Source organism: Hemitrygon akajei, chromosome 16 (genome assembly GCF_048418815.1).
Source record: "Hemitrygon akajei chromosome 16, sHemAka1.3, whole genome shotgun sequence".
Classification (NCBI taxonomy): domain Eukaryota; kingdom Metazoa; phylum Chordata; class Chondrichthyes; order Myliobatiformes; family Dasyatidae; genus Hemitrygon; species Hemitrygon akajei.
The window spans coordinates 23,261,765-23,279,345 of record NC_133139.1 but is presented as its reverse complement, the minus strand read 5'-3'; the positions used below and the strand labels follow the sequence as shown (position 1 = coordinate 23,279,345).

Sequence of the window (17,581 nt, the reverse complement as noted above, 5' to 3'; positions counted from 1 at the left end):
ATGTGGAAAATATCAGCTGAATTTGTACTTGCCTTTATTAACATGTCCAAAAAAAATCATTCAAAGTCTGGGAGCTGTGGCATTACTTACTCTTCAAAGAGTAGTGCTTAGCTTGGGAAGGAAAATAAAAAATGACAGTCACCAAATTTCTTTCCCTCTTTATTTGTACACAGGCCTCTTCAACTTAAGACAAATAATTTTGGCAAAAGTTGATCAGTCACTGCACACGAGCTCGAATACAGAAATTGATGCCAAGGAAGAGTATGCCAGATTATGTAAGGAGATACTGTGTGTTCCAGCATCACCAGGTAACTATATGTTCCTTAGTGTGGAATAGCCCAGAATGTGTCATTTCATTAGATGCTGAGAAAGCATTTGATAGAGTTGAATGACCATATTTATTTACTGTGCTTGAGAAATTTAATTTTAGTTGGCTATTTATATCTTGGATTAAATTGATATATTGTAGCGGGGTGCTACGCGCAGCGCTGAAATTACGACACGGAGTCGATAAACTGCAACCACAGAATAAGTTTATTTCAAAAACACAGTCTTGCTTTAAAGCCTGTCTCCCCCACTCAATACTTCGAGAGGCACGTAACTGAAACTCCTTGAGGCTATCTACCTTGGCTCTGGCTAATTGTCAGCCGGTTCGAGTGTGCTAGTGATTGGGTCGCCACATAACCACCCCTCTCAGAACCGGCGGTAGACCCCCCAATGTCCACAGTCTGGGCCGGGCCCTGTTTGGGAGGTCGGCCTCTGCGCCGCGGTGCCGGAAACTCGACCGGTTGCGCCAAGTCCACATGGGCCGGTTTGAGTCGGTCCACCGTGAAAACCTCCTCTCTCCCCCCAACGTCCAGCACGAACGTGGACCCGTAGTTTCTGATCACCGTAAACGGCCCCTCGTAGGGCCGTTGCAGCGGTGGCCAATGCCCGCCCCGGCGTACAAACACAAACTTACAGTTCCGCAGATCTTTGGGTACGCAGGTCGGGTGCTGCCCATGCTGCGAAGTGGGTATGGGGGCCAGGGCACCGAGTCTCTCGCGTAGTCTGCCCAGGACCGCTGCGGGTTCTTCCTCTCGCCCCCTTGGGGCTGGTATGAACTCCCCGGGAACGACCAGGGGCGCGCCGTACACCAACTCGGCCGACGAAGCGTGCAGATCGTCTTTGGGCGCCGTGCGGACACCGAGTAGGACCCAGGGAAGCTCGTCCGCCCAGTTAGCTCCTCGCAGGCGCGCCGTGAGAGCCGACTTCAGGTGGCGGTGGAAACGCTCCACCAGTCCGTTCGACTGTGGGTGGTAGGCAGTGGTGTGGTGCAGCTGAGTCCCCAACAGGTTGGCCATCGCTGACCAGAGGCTGGAGGTGAACTGGGCGCCTCTGTCGGAGGTAATGTGGGCCGGGACACCAAAGCGGGAAACCCAGGTGGCGATCAGCACCCGGGCGCAAGATTCGGAGGTGGTGTCGGTGAGTGGGACCGCCTCTGGCCATCTTGTGAACCTGTCCACGATAGTGAGGAGGTGCCGCGCCCCGCGCGACACTGGCAGGGGGCCCACGATATCCACATGAATGTGGTCGAAACGCCGGTGGGTGGGGTGGAACTGCTGCGGCGGGGCCTTGGTGTGTCGCTGCACCTTGGCCGTCTGGCAGTGCAGGCACGTTCTGGCCCAGTCACGGACCTGCTTGCGGAGTCCGTGCCAAACGAACCTGCTGGAGACCATCTGGACGGTAGTGCGGATGGAGGGGTGGGCCAAGTTATGAATGGAGTCGAAAACACGTCGCCGCCAAGGTGCCGGGACGACGGGACGGGGCTGGCTGGTGGCGACGTCTCAGAGTAGTGTCCTCTCACCTGGGCCTACGGGGAGGTCCTGGAGCTGCAAACCGGAGACTGCGGTTCTGTAACACGGGATCTCCTCATCTGCCAGCTGTGCCTCAGCCAATGCCTCAAAGTCTACCCCTTGGGAAAGGGCGTGAATGTTAGGGCGAGAGAGCGCATCCGCCACGACATTGTCCTTACCCGAGACGTGCCGGACGTCCGTCGTGTATTCAGAGATGTAGGACAGATGGCGCTGCTGGCGGGACGACCAGGGATCGGACACCTTTGTGAATGTAAAGGTAAGCGGTTTGTGGTCCGTGAACGCGGTGAAGGGCCTACCTTCTAAGAAGTACCTGAAATGCCGGATTGCCAGGTATAGCGCCAACAGTTCCCGGTCGAAAGCACTGTATTTGAGCTCGGGTGGCCGCAGGTGTTTGCTGAAAAATGCCAGGGGTTGCCAGCGGCCCGCGATGAGCAGTACCCCACCGACTGCCGTGTTAGATGCGTCCACCGTGAGGGCGGTAGGGACGTCCATTCTGGGGTGCACTAGCATCGTGGCATTCGCCAAGGCCTCCTTCGTTTGAATAAAAGCGGCAGCGGACACCTCGTCCCAGGTAATGTCCTTGCCCGGACCGGACAGCAAGGCGAACAGGGGGCGCATGATCCGGGCAGCTGAAGGGAGGAAGCGGTGGTAGAAATTGACCATACCTACAAATTCCTGGAGGCCTTTGACCGTGGCGGGTCGGGGGAAATGGCGGACCGCATCTACCTTAGCGGGCAGAGGGGTTGCCCCATCTGTGGTAATCCTGTGGCCCAGGAAGTCAATGGTGTCGAGCCCAAACTGGCATTTGGCCAGGTTGATCGTTAGACCGTAGTCACTCAGCCGGGCAAAGAGTTGTCGGAGGTGGGACAGATGCTCCTGACGACTGCTGCTGGCTATGAGGATGTCGTCCAAATAGATGAATGCGAAGTCCAGGTCGCGTCCCACCGCGTCCATTAACCGCTGAAACGTCTGTGCGGCATTCTTTAGGCCGAACGGCATGCGGAGGAACTCAAAAAGGCCGAACAGGGTGATGAGAGCCGTTTTGGGGACGTCGTCCGGATGCATCGGGATTTGATGGTATCCGCAGATGAGGTCTACCTTGGAGAAGATCCGCGCGCCATGCAGGTTTGCTGCAAAGTCCTGAATGTGCGGCACAGGGTAGCGGTCCGGTGTTGTAGCCTCATTCAGCCTGCGGTAGTCGCCGCACAGTCTCCAGCCCCCTGTCGCCTTGGGCACCATGTGCAGGGGAGAGGCTCATGGGCTGTCAGACCGCCGAATGATCCCCAATTCCTCCATCCGCTTGAACTCCTCCTTCGCCAGTCAGAGCTTGTCCGGGGGAAGCCGCCGAGCGCGGGCATGGAGGGGTGGTCCCTGGGTCAGGATGTGGTGCTGTACACCGTGTCGGGGCATGGCTGCCGTGAACTGCAGTGCCAGAACCGATGGGAAATCCGCCAGGACCCTGGTGAAGTCGTTGTCGGACAGCGTGATGGAGCCGAGGTGAGGGGCTGGCAACTGGGCTGCACCCAGGGGGAATGTCTGAAAGGTCTCGGCGTGAACCAGTCTCTTCCTGGGCAGGTCGACCAGTAGGCTGTGAGCCCGCAAGAAATCCGCACCCAGAAGCGGTTGGGCTACGGCGGCCAGTGTGAAGTTCCACGTGAACTGGCTGGAGTCGAACCGTAGCTGCACCGGACGGGTGCCATAAGTCCTTATTGTGCTGCCGTTAGCGGCCCGTAGGGGGGGACCCGGCACCCTGCTGCGGGTGTCGTAACTCGTCGGAGGTAAGACGCTGATCTCGGCACTGGTGTCGACCAAAAACCGGCGTCCCGACTGTTTGTCCCAGACATACAGGAGGCTATCCCGACGGCCAGCCGTCGTAGCCATCAGCGACGGCTGGCCCTGGCGTTTTCCGGGAACTGGCAGGGCGGGCGGCAACGGCGGGCTTCTGCGCCCCACCGCTGGTGGTAGAAACACCAGTGCTCGTTGGGCTCCACACCCCGGCCTCTGGGTTTAGCGGGCTGTGCAGCCGGGCCTGGACTGGTTTGCTGCTGGGAGCGTGGCCGGGTGATCTGTGCGACGGACGCCCCACTCGCCTTCTTGGCGTTCCACAGCAAGTCCGCCCGGGCCGCCACCTTCCGGGGGTCGCTGAAATCCGCGTTGGACAGCAGCAGGCGTATGTCCTCGGGCAGCTGCTCCAGGAAAGCCTGCTCAAACATGAGGCAGGGTGTGTGTCCGTCGGCCAGAGACAACATCTCATTCATTAAAGCTGATGGAGGCCTGTCTCCCAAGCCATCCAGGTGCAGTAAATGGGCAGCTCGCTCGCGGCGGGAGAGCCCGAAAGTCCCTATGAGCAGGGCTTTGAATGCCGTGTACTTGCTGTCCGCCGGGGGAGACTGTACGAACTCTGCGACCTGGGCCGCTGTGTCCTGGTCGAGGGAGCTCACCACGTAGTAGTAACGGGTGTCCTCTGAGGTTATTTGCCGAACATGGAATTGGGCTTCTGCTTGCTGAAACCATAGGTGAGGTTGTAGCGTCCAGAAGCTTGGCAGCTTCAAGGAAACCGCGTTAACAAACGCAGCGTCTGCCATCTCCGGTCCAAAAAAATGTTTGGACCGTCGGGGTCACCAATGTAGCGGGGTGCTATGCGCAGCGCTGAAATTACGACACGGAGTCGATAAACTGCAACCACAGAATAAGTTTATTTCAAAAACACAGTCTTGCTTTAAAGCCTGTCTCCCCCACTCGATACTTCGAGAGGCACGTAACTGAAACTCCTTGAGGCTATCTACCTTTGTCTCTGGCTCTGGCTAATTGTCAGCCGGTTCGAGTGTGCTAGTGATTGGGTCGCCACAATATCACACCCCAGTAGCCTCGGTTCTTACTAATTATCAAAAATCTCCCTTTTTCTTTTTGCCCATTTCGGGGTACTAGTCAAGGTTGTCCTCTTAGTCTGTTACTATTTGATATTGCCCTGGAACCTTTAGCAATTGCTATTCGAGAATCAGCTAATATTCTTGGTATTCCTTGTGGGATGGAGATACGTAAGTTATCATTATATGCAGACGACTTCTTGTTATACATTTCTAATCCTGAGAAATCCATTCCCGCAATTATATCCTTGTTGGCTCAAGTTAGTAATTTTTCTGGTTGCAAACTGAACCTTAATAAGAGCGAACTGTTTCCCCTAAATATGCAGGTTCCAATTTATGGAAGTTTACCTTTTAGATTGGTTACCGATCACTTTATATATTTAGCGGTTAAAATTACGAAAAAAGCATAAGAATTTATTTAAGGCTAATTTCTTACCTTTGATCGATCAGATTAAACATTTGTTCACTAAATGGTCACCATTGTCTCTGTCACTGATAGGTTGGATCAATGCTATTAAGTTGATTATTTTACCTAATTTTTTATATATATTTCAAACGGTACCAATTTTTATTCCGAAATCCTTTTTTGATAATGTTGATTCTAAAATTTCTTCATATATATAACCATATAACCATATAACAATCACAGCACGGAAACAGGCCATTCCGGCCCTCCTAGTCCGTGCCGAAACTCTTAATCTCACCTAGTCCCACCTACCCGCACTCAGCCCATAACCCTCCACTCCTTTCCTATCCATATACCTATCCAATTTTACCTTAAATGACACAACTGATCTGGCCTCTACTACTTCTACAGGAAGCTCATTCCACACAGCTATCACTCTCTGAGTAAAGAAATACCCCCTCGTGTTTCCCTTAAACTTTTGCCCCCTAACTCTCAAATCATGTCCTCTCGTTTGAATCTCCCCTACTCTCAATGGAAACAGCCTATTCACGTCAACTCTATCTATCCCTCTCAACATTTTAAATACCTCGATCAAATCCCCCCTCAACCTTCTACGCTCCAATGAATAGAGACCTAACTTGTTCAACCTTTCTCTGTAACTTAAGTGCTGAAACCCTGGTAACATCCTAGTAAATCGTCTCTGCACTCTCTCTAATTTATTGATATCTTTCCTATAATTCGGTGACCAGAACTGTACACAATATTCCAAATTTGGCCTTACCAATGCCTTGTACAATTTTAACATTACATCCCAACTTCTGTACTCAATGCTCTGATTTATAAAGGCCAGCGTTCCAAAAGCCTTCTTCACCACCCTATCTACATGAGACTCCACCTTCAGGGAACTATGCACCGTTATTCCTAGATCTCTCTGTTCCACTGCATTCCTCAATGCCCTACCATTTACCCTGTATGTTCTATTTGGATTATTCCTGCCAAAATGTAGAACCTCACACTTCTCAGCATTAAACTCCATCTGCCAACGTTCAGCCCATTCTTCTAACCGGCATAAATCTCCCTGCAAGCTTTGAAAACCCACCTCATTATCCACAACACCTCCTACCTTAGTATCATCAGCATACTTACTAATCCAATTTACCACCCCATCATCCAGATCATTTATGTATATTACAAACAACATTGGGCCCAAAACAGATCCCTGAGGCACCCCGCTAGTCACCGGCCTCCATCCCGATAAACAATTATCCACCACTACTCTCTGGCATCTCCCATCTAGCCACTGTTGAATCCATTTTATTACTCCAGCACTAATACCTAACGACTGAACCTTCTTAACTAACCTTCCATGTGGAACTTTGTCAAAGGCCTTGCTGAAGTCCATATAGACTACATCCACTGCCTTACCCTCGTCAACATTCCTCGTAACTACTTCAAAAAATTCAATAAGGTTTGTCAAACATGACCTTCCACGCACAAATCCATGCTGGCTACTCCTAATCAGATCCTGTCTATCCAGATAATTATAAATACTATCTCTAAGAATACTTTCCATTAATTTACCCACCACTGATGTCAAACTGACAGGTCTATAATTGCCAGGCTTACTTCTAGAACCCTTTTTAAACAATGGAACCACATGAGCAATACGCCAATCCTCCGGCACAATCCCTGTTTCTAATGACATCTGAAAGATCTCCATCAGAGCTCCTGCTATCTCTACACAAACTTCCCTCAAGGTCCTGGGGAATATCCGGTCAGGACCCGGAGATTTATCCACTTTTAAATTTCTTAAAAGCGCCAGTACTTCCACCTCTTTAATTGTCATAGGTTCCATAACTTCCTTACTTGTTTCCCACACCTTACACCATTCGATATCCTTCTCCTTAGTGAATACCGAAGAGAAGAAATCGTTCAAAATCTCTCCCATCTCCCTCGGCTCCACACATAGCTGACCACCCTGATTTTCTAAGGGACCAATTTTATCCCTCACTATCCTCTTGCTTTTAATATAACTGTAGAAGCCTTTCGGATTTACTTCCACCTTATTTGCCAAACCAAACTCGTAACTTCTTTTAGCTTTTCTAATCTCTTTCTTAAGTTTCCTTTTACATTCTTTATATTCCTCGAGCAATTCCTTTACTCCATGCTGCCTATATCTATTGTAGACATCCCTCTTTTTTCGAACCAAGTTTCTAATATCCCTTGAAAACCATGGCGCTTTCAAACCTTTAATCTTTCCTTTCAACCGAACAGGAACATAAAGATTCTGTACCCTCATAATTTCACCCTTAAATGACCTCCATTTCTCTATTACATCCTTCCCATAAAACAACTTGACCCATTCCACTCTCTCTAAATCCCTGCGCATCTCCTCAAAGTTAGCCTTTCTCCAATCAAAAATCTCAACTCTAGGTCCAGTCCTGTCCTTCTCCATAATTATATTGAAGCTAATGCTATTGTGATCACTGGACCCGAAGTGCTCCCCAACACATACATCTGTCAGCTGACCTATCGCATTCCCTAACAGGAGATCCAACACTGCCCCATCTCTAGTCGGTACTTCTATGTATTGTTGCAAAAAGCTATCCTGCACACATTTCACAAACTCTAAACCATCCAGCCCTTTTACAGAATGAGCTTCCCAATCTATGTGTGGAAAATTAAAATCTCCCACAATCACCACCTTGTGTTTACTACAAATATCTGCTATCTCCTTACACATTTGCTCTTCCAACTCACGCTCCCCATTAGGTGGCCTATAATACACTCCTATCAGTGTTACTACACCTTTCCCATTCCTCAATTCCACCCAAATAGCCTCCCTAGAGGAGCTCTGTAATCTATCCTTCCAAAGCACCGCCATAAGATTTTCTCGGACAAGCAATGCAACACCTCCTCCTCTGGCCCCTCCTACTCTATCACACCTGAAGCAACTAAATCCAGGAATATTTAGTTGCCAATCACACCCTTCCTGCAACCATGTTTCACTAATAGCTACAACATCATAATTCCATGTATCAATCCACACTTTAAGCTCATCCACCTTTCTTACAATGCTCCTAGCATTAAAATAGATACATTTAAGATACTCTCCACCTCCTCCTCTCTTTTCATCCCTAGCAATGCATTCAAATTTATTATCCTTTTCTTTCTTCTCCCCTACAACTTCGGGCTGAGAGCATCCCTCCTCCATCACCTGCCTGTCCTCCCTCACACACGGTCTACTTACTTGCTCTACTGGTGAACTAACCTCCTCTCCCATAGTTTCCTCAAATTGATTTCCGCCCCCCCATCTTACTAGTTTAAAGTCTGCCCCGTAGCCCTAGCAAACCTCCCCGCTAGGATATTGGTCCCCCCAGGATTCAAGTGTAACCCGTCCTTCTTGAACAGGTCACGCCTGCCCCAGAAGAGGTCCCAATGATCCAGAAACTTGAATCCCTGCCCCCTGCTCCAATCCCTCAACCACGCATTCATCCTCCACCTAATTCCATTCCTACTCACACTGTCGCGTGGTACAGGCAGTAATCCCGAGATTACTACCTTTGCGGTCCTTCTTCTTAACTGCCTTCCTAACTCCCTATACTCTCGTTTCAGGACCTCTTCCCCTTTCCTACCTATGTCATTGGTACCTACATGTACCACGACCTCTGGCTCCTCACCCTCCCACTTCAGGATATCTTGGACGCGATCAGAAACGTCCCGGACCCTGGCACCAGGGAGGCAAACTACCATCCGGGACTCCCGATCACCTCCACAGAACCGCCTGTCTGAACCCCTGACTATCGAGTCCCCTATTACTATGGTCCTCTTTCTTCTATCCCTACCCTTCTGAGCTACAGGGCCGTCCTCTGTGCCGGAGGCCCGGCCACTGTCACTTCCTCCAGGTAGGCTGTCCCCCCCAACAGTACTCAAACATGAGTACTTATTGTCAAGGGGTACAGCCACTGGGGTACTCTCTAGTACCTGCCCCTTCCCCTTCCTGATCGTGACCCACCTATCTGCCTCCCGTGGCCCCGGAGTGACCACCTGCCTGTAACTCCTCTCTATCACCTCCTCACTCTCCCTGACCAGGCGAAGGTCATCGAGCTGCAGCTCCAGTTCCCTAATTCGGTCCCTCAGGAGCTGCAGTTCGGCGCACCTGGCGCAGATGTGGACGTCCGGGAGGCTCGGAGACTCCAGGATCTCCCACATCCGACACCGAGAACAACAAGCTGCCCTCACATTCATACCTCCCGAATAACTGAAAATAACAAGAACTAAAAGATAAGCCTACTGTGCCCTCTTCCGCCTAAGCCCTCTGAGCCCAAGCCCTACACTCTGCTCCCGGCTCACTCCGCTGCCCGCAAACGAAGCTGCCCGCTGCTTAAGGCTGCGTTCTTTTTATATCTTCCCTCCTTCCCAGGCCTCCTTCACGCGCCTGCGCAGTCCCGCCTCTCAGAACTCCGATCTGAGAAGCAATTTGAAAATGGCCGCCGCCGCACTTCTTCTCAGCCTCGCTGTCCTCTTCCAAAAGAGAACTGCCTCACTCCTTCTCTCCTTTTTATATCTTCCCTCCTTCCCAGGCCTCCTTCACGCGCCTGCGCAGTCCCGCCTCTCAGAACTCCGATCTGAGAAGCAATTTGAAAATGGCCGCCGCCGCACTTCTTCTCAGCCTCGCTGTCCTCTTCCAAAAGAGAACTGCCTCACTCCTTCTCTCCTTTTTATATATGGCAGAATAAAAACCCTAGGTTAGGTAAAAGATACTTACAGAAGTCTAAAAAGCAGGGTGGACTGGCTTTGCCGAATTTTAGATTTTATTATTGGGCAATTAATATCCTATATTTGAAATTTTGGTTATGGGACTTGGATATAACTTCAAGTCCTCACTGGGTAAATTTGGAAACCAAATCTGTACAAGAGTTTTCATTGGGTTCTATCTTAGGGACTTCACTTCTCTTTGCTTTTTCTAAATTGCATAAACAAATGGATAATCTGATAGTTAAATACACTTTACGAATATGGTTTCAATTTTGGAAATTCTTTGGGTTGAATCAATTTATTTCAACAATTCCTGTTCTATCTAATTTCTTTTTTCATCCCTCTATTATGGATCAAGCCTATTTAGCTTGGAAAACTAAAGGTATATTACAATTTTCCAATTTATTTTTGGATAATTGTCTCATGTCTTTTGAACAATTATCTAATAAATATAATTTGCCTAGATTCCATTTTTTAAATTATTTACAGATTAGAAACTTTTTAAACACTGTGCTTCCTACCTTCCCGAATCTGGATTCTGTGGGTATCTTGGAAAAAAATTTAAATTTAAATCCTTTTCAGAAAGGTGTAATAGCAACTGTTTACAATATAATTATGAAAAAACGTTCAGATGTATCTTATAAAAGTAAGAATGATTGGGAAAGGGAACTTAAGTTTACTTCACCTATTGAAAAATGGGGAAAAAAATTCTTCAGTTAGATATTCTTCAGTTCTCACCTAGATGGGGTCAGTTGTGCTGTGAGGATTACATTCCTTGACTTCTCTAGTGCCTTTAACACCATCCAGCCCAAGATCTTAAAGCACAAACTAACGGAGATGGGAGTAGACTCTCACATGGTGGATTGGATAGTGGACTACTTGACAGATAGACCTCAGTATGTGCGGTTGGGAGACTGTAGGTCTGACACAGTGGTCAGCAGCACAGGAGCGCCACAGGGAACCGTACTCTCTCCGGTCCTGTTCACCCTGTACACATCTGACTTCCAATATAACTCGGAGTCCTGCCATGTGCAGAAGTTCGCTGATGACACGGCCATAGTGGGGTGTGTCAGGAATGGACAGGAGGAGGAGTATAGGAAACTGATACAGGACTTTGTGATATGGTGCAACTCAAACTACCTGCGTCTCAATGTCACCAAGACCAAGGAGATGGTGGTGGACTTTAGGAGATCTAGGCCTCATATGGAGCCAGTGATCATTAATGGAGAATGTGTGGAGCAGGTTAAGACCTACAAGTATCTGGGAGTACAGTTGGACGAGAAGCTAGACTGGACTGCCAACACAGATGCCTTGTGCAGGAAGGCACAGAGTCGACTGTACTTCCTTAGAAGGTTGGCGTCATTCAATGTCTGCAGTGAGATGCTGATGATGTTCTATAGGTCAGTTGTTGAGAGCGCCCTCTTCTTTGTGGTGGCGTGTTGGGGAGGAAGCATTAAGAAGAAGGACGCCTCACGTCTTAATAAGCTGATAAGGAAGGCGGGCTCTGTCGTGGGCAAAGTACTGGAGAGTTTAACATCGGTAGCTGAGCGAAGGGCGCTGAGTAGGCTACGGTCAATTATGGAAAACCCTGAACATCCTCTACATAGCACCATCCAGAGACAGAGAAGCAGTTTCAGCGACAGGTTACTGTCGATGCAATGCTCCTCAGACAGGATGAAGAGGTCAATACTCCCCAATGCCATTAGGCTTTACAATTCAACTGCCAGGACTTAAGAACTTTTTTTTTAAAGCTATTATTAATGCTTTTGAGTTAGTGATTTAGATGCATATCATATTATTACTGAGTTAAGTATTGTATGTAATGAGTTTTTGCTACAACAAGTGTATGGGACATTGGAAAAAATGTTGAATTTCCCCATGGGGATGAATAAAGTATCTATCTATCTATCTATCTATCTATCTATCTATCTATCTAATTCATCCTCTATATGTTCCAAACATTCGTTGATACAGTTTAAAGTTGTGCACAGGGCCCATATGTCCAAGGATAAATTAACTTGTTGTTATTCCCATATAAATCCTATATGTGACAGATGTCATTCTGAGATAGCCTCTCTAACTCATATGTTTTGGTCATGTCCGTCTTTGAAAAAATACTGGAAAGACATTTTTGATATTATCTCTACGGTATTGAGTATTAATTTACAACCTCATCCTATTACCACAATTTTTGGTTTACCAATGATAGAGCCAATTCATTTAACTCCTTCAGCTCGTTGGATGATTGCATTTCTTACATTAATGGCTAAAAGATCTATTTTGTTGAATTGGAAAGAGATTAATCCCCCTACCACATTTCATTGGTTCTCTCAAACTCTGTTATGTTTAAACTTGGAAAAAAAATTAGAAGTGTTATATATGATCCTTCTATTAAATTTGAAAAGACTTGGAGGCCATTTATTCATTTTTCTTCTGGTTTTATACATGTAGAGAGGATCGGAGTTGATGACACTTATGGTTTTTTTTAGATATTATAAACAGAAAAAGTTTCTTTTTCTTTTCCTTTTTTTAGTTGGTGGTTAGCCTTGGATAGTTTTTTAAATTAATTTTTTGTTCTTTTCTTATTGTTATTCCAATTCTCTTTGCTTTGTGTATATTATATTTGTACTATGCATGATTTTGGGAGACTTAATTCCCTTATACCAATTGAGTATATATTCATGTATGTTAACTATTAACAATGTAATCCCAATAATTCTGCATTAATATCTGTTATTTTTAATATGTTGAAATTAATAAAAAGATTGAAAAAGAAAGAAAGAAAAGGAATAGCCATCTGTGAAGTATCCCTGTTGCTGAATTGTCTGATACTGTACATTATCTCATTAGACAGCATCCTATCTAGGATCCTGCTAAGTTGAAAAGATTAAAATATTAGTTGCCACTTGCTCATTAATATTAATATATAGTGCTGCTTATGGTTAAAAATTTGCGTGCAACTGAGCTAACTTAACAAATTTAACTAGCTCTCACCTATGGAAATGTAATAAACAGAAACAAATTATGTAAAAATATATTGACTGCAGAAATAATGCTTGCTTTTCAGAAACTAATATGCCAGCCACATTTGGACACCTAGTTGGGGGTTACGATGCCCAGTATTATGGTTATCTCTGGAGTGAGGTTTACTCAATGGACATGTTCTACACCCGATTTCGACAGGAAGGCATCATGAGCTCAAAGGTACGGATTCGTTAGAATTCTCTTTTGGGGGGGGGGGGGGGGGAATATTGACATCTCAAATGTAACCTGACTGTCCTAAGTCATTTTACAAAGTAGGTTATTAGATGGTCACTAGGAGCATTTTCCTTCCCTAACCTTGACTGCATTGTCCTAGAATGAGTGTATATTTAGGAGGGCCATTTTAACCTAACAGATTTTTGTCTCATTCCTAGAGAAATGCAATAGTCCTACATTTTCTCTTCCCAAAACTGTAACTTTCTTGGTTTAAAATATTTATCCAATTTTACCTTAGAAAGACTTTGTGCCAAAGTATTCTATTCTCCTTAAACCTTTTTGTGAGGAAATAACTCCCCATCTTTCTGCTCTATTTGTGGAAACTTCATCTTGATGTTCCTTGTCACTGACACACCAGCTAGAATATTTCTTCCTTCACGCTTTCAAAGCAATTTCATTTTATATCTGTCTCGTTTGTCTCTGTTTAACCTCACTGTAATATTTACAGAACTTTTGAATATCTTCTGGAATACTTAAAAGCTAGTGCCATTTCTGTGTTGCTGTAGTTTTAAGTCATTATCCAGCCTGCTGCTGTTGGGTGCAGTTATCTGTAGCAATCGCACCTTTTTAGTTTTGGCATCCTCTGAAATATATCTTTGCCTGAATGTCAAATGAAGTTTGAAATTTGGACCCTCTATTTAAGAGAAGATGGGCTACCATTGGAGAGGAGTTCTGGAGGAGGTTCGTGATAATGATTCAGGGAATGTATGCGGAGTGTATGATGTCTCTGAGCTTGTTTCACCTGAGTTCAGAAGAATGAAGGGGAAATGTCTCATTGAATATTGAAAGGTCAAGATAGAGTGGATGTTGAGAGGATGTTTCTTATAGTGGGGGTGTCTTGGGCCAGAGATGGTGAATCTGTAGAATTCATTGCCGCAGCTGGCAGTGGAGGCCAGGTCATTGGGTATCTTTAAAGCAGAGATTGATAGACTCTTGAATAATCCGGGCTTTAAAGGTTATGTGGAGAAGGCAGGGGAATGGGGTTGAGAGGGATAATAAATCAACCATGACAGAATGGCAGAGCACACTTGATGGACCGAACAGCCTAATTCTGCTCCTATATCTTATGATCTGATGAAGATGATCTCAGATTTATTAAGTACTTTGATATGAGAAAACATTTTCCAACTTGCATATTTCAACAGCATAAAGTGGGCTATTCACACAACTAGATCTAAGTTGGTGTTTGTACTATGAATTGCTCTCCTTGCTCACCACCTCCTTTGATCCCATCAACATTTCCTACTTCTCTTTCACCTTCATGTATTTGTCCAGCTTTCCCTTAAGTTAATCCATATGCCTCAGCTACCCTATGTTCAAAGGGGCTTGCTGGCAGACTAAAACCTGGCTCATTATCAGGAGCATAATATGGAGGTCTTTCTGGTTACATGTCCAACAATACAGCTACCATTTACTTGATAAACTACATTTATAGGCAAGCTCTGATTTTCCATTGTTTGGTGCTTCAGTTGTAATCATTCCTAATTTTTTTCAGTTTATAATAAAACAACACTTAATGATGTTATATGCTGTCAGTTATAAAACAATCTCCTAACCTCTTTATGCTTCTCTCTTGTAGGTCGGAATAGATTATCGCAATTGTATTCTTAAACCAGGTGGTTCAATGGATGCTGAGGACATGCTGAAATGTTTTTTGGGCCGTGAGCCTAAACAAGAAGCCTTTCTTCTGAGCAAAGGGCTGACAGTAGATATAGAGAAACAGTCTGCACCTTCAGCCTGTTGAGATTGTTTCACTGCACATCATGTACATCTTCCACCATGGCACAGTAGATGAACTGCTCTCCAGATGGATTTTTTTTCATATATGTGTTGTTCAACTGCAGCCTGCTAATGGGTTAACCAGAACTTGCCGAGTTCTAGCAAAACCCTTCCAATGAAACAAGATACATTAAAACTTGTGTGGGGAAAAATTCAATTGTAATCGCTCCATAGAGAAAGGAGAACCAAACATGAGCCCTTTTCTCATAAATGAACTCTTCACCGCAGTCTCTCCTTGTTTACCTAGAAAGAGTAAAATTGTCTGAAGCTGTTGCTCTGGATCAGTGGCACTAGTTCAATTATGTGAGGGTATTGCCCAAAAAGTTAGACTAGTCTTAGATTGATTGAGTTGCAGAGTAATAGGATAGTTTGCCATTTTTCACTACCTAACTCATGATGTGTACCCAGTTCAAAACTTCAAAAATCAATTGCCACCTCCTAGAGAAGATGATAATTTTCATCTTTCAAAAAGAAAACAAATCAATTATGTGATTTGATCAGAGTATAAATCTTACTACAATAGAGAGGAAATGTTCATGGCAATGTGCTTATTTTTTCGTATTTTTCTTTCCACAAAATGTATCTGGTGATTGCCTACAGTAGTTGGCACAAAAATTCAGGAAATTTTTCAATTTGGGCTTAGTTGAGCTCAACCAATGTGACTATATTGGGTTTTCTCATTTGATTTAAGGAAAGATGGAGAGATGTGGGGGCACCCTTGCTCTCCAAAGTTGTCCAACAACCTTATTTGAAGATTTGTTCCATGAGTGATGAGAGAAGTACATCTGCCATATGTGGAATTTTACCTAAGGATAACAAAAGTAGAACATTAAAGAATGAATATAATATTGTTTTATGGTGCATTAGATTACTTTTCACTTTGGTCCCAGTGCATCTGATGCTGGGATACCTAAGTATCTAAACTTTTAGTGTGATATACAGTATTACTAGAGTGTGGAGATGCCTTGTTTTTTTTTGTGTGGGAAAGAATAACATTTCAAAAGCTCATTATGAAAAGGTCCTTGATTAGAAACATGGCATCTGGACAGTGCCCCCTTCCTGTGTTCGCTGAGGTAAAAGCTATTGATGTTGAATAGGAATGTCTCTCTGAAAGCCTCGTACTCTTCCTACTTGTTCATGTGGCTCTACAGGCTCTGTGTCATGGCTCCCAGGTCTCCATGCAGTTCTTTCTCTGTCTTAATGTGGGTAGTTTGCAGAGCACAGCACACACCGTGATGAAATCTCCACACCTCTTTTCCTAAAACAAGTCTCATTCTTTCTTTCCAGCAGAGCAGGGTTATATAATGATAGAAGGGTATTTTCTGTCAGTTTGTTCTTGTACTGAATACTGCTTGGATTCTGGACATTTAACCTGCAATATTTTCTTACTGGTTATTAAGTACATCAGTGTCAAACCAAGATCTAATGAGATCTTCCTGCTAATGTACTGCAGCTTAAGCCCTTGAGCTGCTGGGGCTTCTAGTACAAAGGAGTATGAATAATCATTTGGCAGAACTGAGCACCAGTACTGTGAAAATTCATTAAAAGGGTTTCTTGTGTAAGGTGGAGATAAAGCAGGAATTTATTTTCTTCAATAAATTGATGTTACTTTTAGCAATGAAAGTCTGTCAATGTCAAACAGATTACTGCCTAATATTTGACAAAAATATAATGCTGGACAAAATTGCCCCTTGTTTTGAAAGTGGCACAGCCTTCAGTTTCAACATTTGTAATTGCAAGCACTGTCTTGGACCATCATGGCTAATGTTTGGTGGAGGAATTAAGATCTGATGCTATGATTCTCTGTACTTTCAATAGTATCTGTGGTCAAAAGTTGATTTCTTTACTGCGTGTCAAGGTTGCTCTTGAGTGACTTTACCACCCATTCTGCCCAAATCCTTATCTCAAAAGACCATATCTTTTATTCTCTTACTTTGTAGTTCTCACTTGCATGATCAAACTAAATTGTAACATTATCCTTTAACCCTACAGTTTTTAAGCATTGCTAATGATATCAGTATGAAAAGAGTTGGCGGTTAAGTATGATCACAACAAAATAAGTGTAACAAAGGCATTTCTTAAATCTAGAAAATTTATACTAAATAAAGGGAGTTGCAGTGATTATGGGGTTGAAGTCGTGTGTTAAAAGGTGAATTCATGACCCGTAAAGAAAGGAAGTTGTACAACTTAGTAATCTAACTAAGGTTTCTCATAAAGAATATGTTTATATTGTTGCTTGTGTGTTTTAAGCAGAGACCCATTACCTCTTATGTGACACTGGTGCTGTTGGGAAATTGCCCATTTGGGTCCCAGGATTTAGTATAGTTTACTTTAATACAGTGACATGATAGAACACCATGAGTAGGAGTCTAAATATGTACTAAGGGAAGTACATGATGTAAAGAACACTACCATGTAATAAATGCATTTGTGTCTCTTTATGATCTGGCTGAAATTGTGCAAATTTTTTTTGAGAGGATAACCTTAAGTGAGATGCAATTTGCTAAGGTTTTACTGTTAGTGTGTAGAATAATGTAATGACTACTTCCAGAAATTATCAGTATATTTTGGAATTTGGTTTGATAAACTTAGATAAGACTTTGTTTCTGTGATTGCTTTTTTTTAACTTGTGCACTGTGAAAGTCACTTGTAAGGCC

At 44.8% G+C, this 17,581-nt stretch overlaps 1 protein-coding gene across 2 annotated transcripts in view; it reads left to right on the top strand.

Moving 5' to 3' along the window:
- The window catches only part of LOC140739823 (thimet oligopeptidase-like), a 46,623-nt gene extending 29,096 nt beyond the window's left edge, over positions 1 to 17,527 (top strand). For both annotated transcript variants that reach the window (XM_073068385.1, XM_073068384.1), the window contains exons 10-12: positions 174 to 308; positions 12,955 to 13,091; positions 14,725 to 17,527. In XM_073068385.1, the coding sequence (XP_072924486.1) occupies positions 174 to 308; positions 12,955 to 13,091; positions 14,725 to 14,889 (437 nt within the window). In that variant the 3' untranslated portion in view covers positions 14,890 to 17,527. The remainder of the gene's footprint in view (positions 1 to 173; positions 309 to 12,954; positions 13,092 to 14,724) is intronic.
- The last annotated feature ends 54 nt before the right edge of the window (positions 17,528 to 17,581 follow it).